General features: G+C 36.8%; 1 protein-coding gene across 1 annotated transcript; it reads left to right on the plus strand.

Moving 5' to 3' along the window:
• The first annotated feature begins 855 nt into the window (after window positions 1–855).
• Window positions 856–8,353, plus strand: LOC126786058 (DNA ligase 1-like). Its single transcript, XM_050511760.1, has 17 exons — window positions 856–1,614; window positions 1,901–2,017; window positions 2,705–2,806; window positions 2,889–3,005; window positions 3,226–3,456; window positions 3,536–3,630; window positions 4,035–4,122; window positions 4,565–4,696; window positions 5,605–5,717; window positions 5,987–6,088; window positions 6,169–6,230; window positions 6,484–6,555; window positions 6,658–6,731; window positions 6,837–6,902; window positions 7,577–7,654; window positions 7,782–7,859; window positions 7,973–8,353. The coding sequence occupies exons 1-17, from the start codon at window positions 892–894 to the stop codon at window positions 8,042–8,044; spliced, it is 2,322 nt and encodes a 773-aa protein (XP_050367717.1). The 5' UTR covers window positions 856–891; the 3' UTR covers window positions 8,045–8,353.
• The last annotated feature ends 500 nt before the right edge of the window (window positions 8,354–8,853 follow it).

The following is an 8,853-nucleotide window of genomic DNA, read 5'->3' on the forward strand; positions in this document are numbered from 1 at the left end:
CTCGAACTCGTAAAGTTAAATGAGCCAAGCTTGAGCTCAATATTAAGTCCGACATTGAAAATGAGCTGAGCTTAAACAACAAATATTCGGCTCGTTCGACTCGTTTAGCTTGCGAGGTAGCTCGAACTCGTTAAAAGCTCGGCTCGTTTATTAAGCTTGACTTAATAACTTTTGTAATACATATATATATATACATAGTATAATTTTTATATGAGAAATAATATTAAAAATGTATTATAAATAATAATTAAATTAAACCCTAATCTTATTGTACACTATATAAATAGTGTTTACTATGAGCCATAATTCAATGAGTTTCATAAAATTTTCACCACCCTAAATGACTAAACCGTAAAGAAACAAACAACTACCATCATTAATTCGTCATGGACCCACAAATAGGTACTCTAATATTCCATTCTTTCTTAATTAAAAAAGATTTTATATGATGCAGGACATTAAAATTTGAATTTTATTTTGAATTTCTTGATTTTAAACTATTAATTTTAAATGATTCAAGCTGGTCCGAACCCAGTTCGAGCTTTTTCAAGCCAAGCCGAGGTTGAACATGAAGGAAAAAAAATCAAATTTTAACTTGGCTCGAACTCAATCAAATAAAAACGAGCCAAACATAAACAATTCATTACTCGGTTCGGCTCAACCCATTTACCCGCCTATTTAGCAACAAGGTCATCAACAAACTCGGCAAATTCCTCTCCGTATCATTCACCGCTATTTAGCAACCAATTTCATTTTCAACTCTTTTTTTTTTCCAGTCCCTAAATTGTTTTTTTTCCCCTATAAAAATTCCATACCTGAATGAACCCCTTCCCGCCTTAAGCGAAGCCCTAAATAAAAAAGTGGGACTTAAAAAACCAAGACTGGGTTTTGATGCTCTCACTCTCACACCCACTGCGTTCATGCTCTTCTCGCCTTCTTCTACACTCTTCTTCTCTCCTTCCCTCCTCTCTCTTCTTCCTCCCTTTTCCAATTTCCCTAAACCCTAACCTCTCCATGTCGTCCTCCAACCCTCCCAACGCCTTTACCAAGATGATGTCCACCGCACGCGCCGCCGCCAGGAAGAATCCCCCACCGCAGTCCTCCTCTTCCCCCAAGAAACGCAAAACCCCAACCCCGACCCCCAAACCAGACCAGACCGCCGCGGATTCGAAGCCGGAAATGAAAGAAGAAGACTCCGCCCCCACCGCGCCGCCTCCGACGAAGAAGCCGCGCGCGGCGAGCGGAGTGGGGGAGCGGACGGCTCAATTGGCGAGCAGGATTGAGCTCCTGAAGCGGAAGGCGTCGGATTTTGACCCGGACGCGGTGGCGAATTGGGGGAAAGGCGAGAAGGTTCCGTTTATGTTTCTTGCTTTGACTTTTCATTTGATTTCGAAAGAGAGTGGGAGGATTGTGATCACGGATATTGTGTGTAATATGCTGAGGACTGTGATCCACACCACGCCCGAGGATTTGCTGCCGGCGGTGTATCTTTCGGCCAGTAAGATTGCGCCGGCGCATGAAGGCTTGGAGCTCGGCATCGGCGACGCTTCGATTATCAAGGCCCTTGCTGAGGCTTGTGGGAGTAGTGAGAATATTATCAAGGAGCGCTATAAAGTACGATCTTCTCATTTAGCAGAAGAAAGCTTTGTTTATTGTTCATACAATCATACTGTAGGTGGTAATCGTTTTCGGTGTCATATAATGTAGGATGACTATATAACATGATATAATGTAGGATGTGATCCAAGCTTCTGTTTACTTAGTTTGAGTCATTTGATTTTTATCTTTTTCAGTTGCTTTGAACTCATTATATTGTGCTGCGGGTATAATTTCTTAAGTTTGTTGGCATGTTATATGCATCTGCGTTTCTTGTAATAATCAATGGCCTTCAATTTGATAGAAAGAGGGAGACTTGGGAATTGTTGCACAAAAAAGCCGTTCCTCTCAATCTATGATGCGCAAGCCTGTGCCACTGACTGTCACCAAGGTTTTCAACGCATTTCGCGCCCTCGCTAAGGTGATCTATATACATTTTAAGGCTAAAATCTGATATCTTTGTGCTAATATATTGATCTAGATACCCCTTCTTCTTTTCTGATGGGTTGGTTTATGTTAGAAACTGGAAATGGAAAGACATATTTCGATATGTTTTTGTATTAGTACTTTAACATTATATGCACCATGCTATATTACTTTGGTTTTGTCGTATCTCTTTTAAGTATGCATTTTGTTGGGATTTGTTGGAAACTTGGAAGTACAATATAAGGTGGGAGTGTCAACTCCTTTATAGATCTGCTTGTTAATTGGCTCCAAAACTTCTGTTATTTTCCCTTCTCTGATATCAAAGAATAATATAAAGTGGAAGATGTTTTCCTTTCTTGTTAAAATTGGAAACAATACCGTATTGGAATATACATATATATAAAGTGGGGTTTCTGATCCATATGAATTAGTATTATTTATTCACATAGATTATGAATGAAAAGGTATCGTGATTGTCTGAAAACATTCTGGAAATATATAGACTTTATAACAGCTGATCAAGTCATTGTTATGTTGAGGTTGTTATCCTATAAACTGCTCTTAGGTCATTTGGCTCTCAATTACTGGTGGAGAAAATATGAAGATCTGTTGAGGATCTAATATTTGGGGTTGCAGACTACACTCTTTGTAATTAGCTTTCCCTTGCTGTTGAAATTCATAGGAATCTGGAAAGGAGAGCCAGGACAAGAAAAAGATCCATATGAAGTCCCTTCTTGTTGCCGCCACCGACGTTGAACCTTTGTATTTGACCCGTTTGCTTCAGGTTACCATTTGGTTATATAAGCTATATCTGAGTTGTTACTTCCATTTCGCCTGTTGTAAGCATTGGGGGCTCTGTCTTGTAGTCAAAGATGCGAATTGGATTGGCAGAGCAGACTCTTTTAGCCGCACTGGGACAAGCTGCAGTCTATTCTGAAGAACATTCTAAACCACCTTCTCATGTTCAGTCTCCTTTAGAAGAGGTGAGTCTGCTCTTTTAATGTAAAATTCATTTATTCTTAGAGTCGTTGTATTTTGTTATGTTTCTCTTTTAGATAACACTTTTGGCTACTGTGTCATTAGGATTGATTCTTGTGATCCTATAAGAAGTTTGAAATTATGGACCAATTATTAGCCTTGCTGGATTTCCGTCAGATGTTTCACTTTTCTCTTCTGATATGCTTTACAATTGTTATTGATCAGGCTGCAAGGATTGTTAAACAAGTGTACTCTCTGCTTCCTGTCTACGATAAGATCATTGCTGCTCTTCTGAGTGGTGGTGTTTGGAATCTTCCAACAACATGTGCCTTTACTTTGGGTATTCCAGTTGGACCTATGCTTGCAAAGCCAAGTAAAGGGGTATCTGAGATTGTACAAAAGTTTCAGGATACAGAGTACACATGTGAATACAAGTATGATGGAGAACGTGCCCAGGTGACACTTTATAACTAAATGCAACTTGTAATTTGATATCTCCTATGTCACTCCTGTTCCCTGACTTGCTACTGCACAGATACATTACATGGAGGATGGGTCTGTTGAGATATATAGTCGAAATGCTGAGCGAAACACTGGAAAGTTTCCTGATGTTGCGGTTGCAGTGTCAAGGTAGGCTTTTGGTTATTCCTATGCTATATTACATTTAAATCATATCTGAGAGGAATACTTGAGGAGATCCCATCTCCGTGTGGCAATATCTAAACAGCAATTGCATTTGTTTGGGTGTGTGAACTCAAAAGCAAGTGTCAGAGAATTAGGTGATCAATGATTAAGCAAACAGTTTTTGGGCTCATTTTCTTTTACTTGACAGCACTAATGTGATTAATTCCACATAAAACATTATACATCAATTAAATAAAAATGTCTGAGATTTCTGAAAAGACTCTGATTGGGTGGTTTGATTGTAAACCAACAAGTCTTTACCGCAAAGGAGCTCTGATGTTGGCGTCACAGTTTGGAAAACTAATTCTGCCTCTACTTTTCAGTTGCTAATGTTTTATGTCAACTTGCAGGTTAAAGAAGTCATCTGTAAAGTCATTTGTTTTAGATTGCGAATTGGTTGCCTATGACCGTCAAAATAACAAAATTCTGCCCTTCCAGGTATACTATTGTAAACTCAAAATTTTGTTTTGTTTTGCTTTTTTTTTTTGTATATTATGTTCATGTAGCTCATTTTGTTTGATAATTCATTACATTTTAGACTTGGGGGCAATGTTACGAATATATTAGATGCTCCTGTGAAGTACACTTGCAAATAAATATAGATATATATGCCTAATTAAAGTTTGAGGAGCTATATATTGAGAGTTTCATGAAAGACATACTGAAATATCATAACTATATGTGTATATATATATATATATATATATATATATATATATATATAATCACACACACACACACATATCTGATGACTTCAAAGGGCTCTTTTTTATATATATTGTGTTCAATGGTTGTATTTTTACAATAAGACGGGTGTTTGCTCGTGATAATTGCTGTATTAAGCTGGAAAGTATCTTTACGAGAGTAAGTGGCATGGCAGGTACTTAGCACTCGAGCCCGTAAAAATGTGAGCATGGGCGACATTAAGATTGAGGTCTGCATATTTGCTTTTGATATGTTGTTCCATAATGGTCGACCTCTTACTCAAGAACAGCTCAAAGTTCGTAGAGAGGTATGGATTACTTCTATCCTTGATTACCATTTTCAATTTATGGCTATTTTTTTTCAACTCTGGTAGTAGGTTTAGTTTTATGGGAATTATCATAATCATGCCAAGTCTTGCATATTGAGTGGCATATCTTTTCGTTATTACCGTAGAGTAGAATAATCGCTGTCAAAAAACATATTGTGTATTGGAGGTAATTATTCTCTGTGAGGGTTTATATTTGTTTTGTTTGATCAGGTGTGAGTTAATTTGGTGCAATGATCATTTTTTCTAATTGTAGATCGCAATGTTGAGATATGTCTGAATTTTCACAGCAGGGATATTTTTGGATTGGTGCCTAATCCATGTGGATGATACATATGCAATGCCAAGCCTAATTGACTTGGGAATTTTCTACTGAATGTTTTATTTTAGAATTTATTGATAGCTATAATATTAATGAAAAGGTTCTATTTCTAGATGCTCTAAAAGTTCCCTTTGGAATTTCCTTACGGTATTTTCTTGTCCTCTGTCTGTGGTTTCTTGTTGGATATTTTATTACTTCTGTGCAGTTATTGATATATTGTCTTGGGTTGTTTGCTTTATTTTCTGTAAAAGCTTATTTCTTATATGTGTATCTTTGTATGTATAAAGTATGAAATCTGGTGTTCTATATTGCTGTTTAGTAGTTTATGAGTCGTAGAGCATGCTTTTGAGGAGATAAAAGTAAAGTGAAATAATAGATCAACAAGTTGTTTGTCATTGTGAGTTAGTATTATAATTTGTTATGTTGCTATCCATTGACCAAAGCTTCATTAATATGTTTCAAATTACATTTCTTATCAATCTAGATCTTGACTGTTTAAATTTGGCTTTTTAATGCCATGATGCCAAAAGTTGTATATTCTCATACGTGGATCTGTGGCATTGTGCAGTATCTTTATAGCTCTTTTGAGGAAGAAGCTGGAGTTTTTCAGTATGCCACAGCAATAACCTCAAAGGATATTGATGAAATACAAAAGTTTCTTGACGCTGCTGTTAATTCAAGGTATGCACTCTGCGCTTTTGATATCAGTGGGCAAGTTGATATGAGGTGGAAATCAGTTCATGCTTCTTTAGGTCATGTAGGGTTGAGATTATGGAAATGCTTTTCATGGTGGAAAATTATACTAGTAATAGACTTCTGTTTAGCTCCATCAAGGTTTCATGCTGGAGTAATTTTTTTTTCAGTGGGCAAATTCTTTCCCTGTTTATTTTTACCTGCAAAATGCATTTTTTATTGTCAATTTCATGTTAATTTTTCATCACGTTCTGCAGTTCTGAAGGTTTGATTATCAAAACATTAAATAAAGATGCTACCTACGAGCCTTCAAAGCGGTCACTTAACTGGTTGAAATTGAAGAAAGATTACATGGATAGGTAAATGGTAATAAAATCTGTCTTATTACTGATCCTGATTTTTGTGAATTTCTGCTTATTTTGTTTGCTCTGTCCTGCAGTTTTGGTGACTCACTGGACTTGGTACCTATTGCTGCTTTCCATGGCCGGGGCAAACGTACAGGTAACTGTAAAGAATAGCATTTTTAGTTGAATAAATTGGTACCATCCGGACAACTGTTTGCTTTTCTGTAATTAAATAGTTAAAAACTCACCCTTTCTTTGAAATTTATGACGGATTCTTAGTTCCCCAGTCATCTGCACCCTTCATTTCTGTCGTCAATTATAGGCTTTGCTATTTCTTCTTTAAACTGTCACAACGTATTCTCAAGTTTAAAGACGAGGTGGTGGTGATAATGATTCCTTGCCTTCCTTAGGTGTCTATGGAGCTTTTCTTCTTGCTTGCTACGATAGTAGTAATGAAGAGTTTCAGAGCATATGTAAAATAGGTAACTGCAAGTTGTCTATACATTCATTACCTTTTCAATGAGTTTGCCAAATCCCTTTTGAATATTACTGATCATTCTGCCTGATATCTGGACGTGATACAGGCACTGGATTTTCTGAAGCAGTGCTTGAAGAACGTTCTGTCAGTCTGCGTGAAAAAGTGATACCTAAACCTAAGGTTTGTGTCTCTCTCTTCCGCTTTGTGTTTTCACTGAAGGCTGTTTTTGTATTTGATTGTCTTAAACCTCTTACTTTCTAATACTTATATTCTTGTCAATTGCAGACATACTATAGCTATGCAGAAACAAGCAATGCAAACACTCCAGATGTATGGTTTGAGCCCAGTCAGGTAATAAACGTTGCCCTCTTCTAATAATGTTTTATACGACTCCCTCCGCGCTTTGCTTTTGTTCCCTTTTTTTTTTCTATGTGCAGATAGCCAGTTTACTAAATTTTGACCTGTGAATGCTGAGATGAATTTTCTATCATGAAAACGACTTCCCTTCAGAGAGATGCAAATAGAACATCTATATGCACCCATGCTACATAACAAAATTCTTTCATTAAAGTTCGAATTGCCCAGTGATTTAATCACTCTTACTAGTGTGTTGTGTGTGTTTTCGCTGTTGATCTGCATCTTAAAAAAGTTAAAGTTTGATAGATTTACAGAAAGTGTCCGATTTTCTCTCAAACAAAATTGATGATTAGATTATGGTGTTTCTTGCCTTAATAAATAATGTGGTTCACCTTACAGATGCATTTATTTATTTGACAATTTAAATAGATTAGACAACCAGCATATGAACAATTTAGCAACCCCATTTTCCCTTATGTTCATACCTCTAATTCTTGGGCACTGGCACAAAAAGGTTAATAAAATTATAGAAGTCATATATGATATACCGGTGTTGTTCATTTATCAACAATGATTATATTTAGGAAGTTGCATTGGTAGATCTCAACCAATTTGATGGATGGACTTCTTGAGTCTTCTCACCATATGCTTGTTTCATTTTCTTCCAGGTTTGGGAGGTTAGAGCCGCGGATTTGACTATTAGTCCTGTGTATCGTGCTGGAGTAGGCATAGTGGATCCTAACAAGGTTGGATGAGTTTTATGTAGAATTACTGGATGAGTTTTCATTAAATTACCTTTGGCACATTATTCTACTTTCACTTTGTGGAATAAGAATTGAATGCTGTGATTTTGTCATTTGCTTCCATGATTAGGGTATTTCTCTTCGATTTCCACGCCTTGTTCGTGTTAGGGAAGATAAAAAACCAGAGGAAGCTTCATCTTCGGAGCAGGTGAAAAACCTCTGTTTATCTCATCATATAATAGATTTATTGTTTGAGTCAGAGTTAAATTTTGAAATAATAGTGTTAGATATTGTTCCTCTCACACTTCTTCTGAACTTCAGGTTGCTGAGCTGTATACAGCTCAAGCTAACAAAACTTCTAACCACCAAGATGACAAGGAAGACGAAGACTAGAAACAAGAGTTCTGTGTAAAGACCCGTACGGTGTTGATACAACCCACACGGCTAGATATCTGAATGTAAACCTGTAGGGTTTAACCAATACAAGAGAGCGCAATTGCAATCCTTGGATGTGTTTCACTGACATATGGTGCCAAACATTGAGGTTATCAGTGGTTACATTTAGGCAATTAGCTGATTTGAGCTATTCTTTTTTCTTCGTCTTTACCCCTGCGGAATATTTCTTGCATCTATAACAAAATGCTGATTAGCACAACTTTGTTGTCTTGGCTACCACAGATCATATGTGAGAATGCTCCACTTGATTGGTGCTCTCAGGTACAATTTTCATGTTACTTTTAGAAGAGTTCACATGTGCATTTTTTAAGGCATGATATTATGTCAAATATAAATGTTACAATCTAATATGATGTCATCATTAAAACACATACCCTTAGCTGAGCAACATCACAGCCTAAAATCGTAACATTATACCTGGCATTTCGTAGTGATTGAAAAACCTATACGAGCTCCTTATTTAGCTTGATGTGTGACTTTTCTCATTTTTTTTCAGATGCTAATCGTTTAAATAAGTCGGAGACATATCGTGTATGGATGTCGACTATTCTATTGATTCTCTATTAGTTGCATCAACTTAGTCAAGAAATGAACTCATATCATGCCTGGCTAGATCTGTTACCATTTTGTCTGCATTTCGTATTCTTCGTACATATGCTTTGTCTCGGTTTACATGTTACATCCCTTTCACGAACCACTGCCTAACTTATAATGCCAGTCGTCCGTGTTACGCCTTAGCAGAGGCA

This window comes from Argentina anserina, chromosome 3 (genome assembly GCF_933775445.1).
Source record: "Argentina anserina chromosome 3, drPotAnse1.1, whole genome shotgun sequence".
Taxonomy (NCBI): domain Eukaryota; kingdom Viridiplantae; phylum Streptophyta; class Magnoliopsida; order Rosales; family Rosaceae; genus Argentina; species Argentina anserina.

Bases quoted from the DNA above. Each gene is read 5' to 3' on its own strand.
- LOC126786058 (XM_050511760.1), top strand. From the start codon at position 892: ATGCTCTCACTCTCACACCCACTGCGTTCATGCTCTTCTCGCCTTCTT. The intron at 6,732-6,836 runs GTTTGTGTCTCT...TGTCAATTGCAG, and splicing joins AAGTGATACCTAAACCTAAG to ACATACTATAGCTATGCAGA. The intron at 7,655-7,781 runs GTTGGATGAGTT...TTCCATGATTAG, and splicing joins GCATAGTGGATCCTAACAAG to GGTATTTCTCTTCGATTTCC.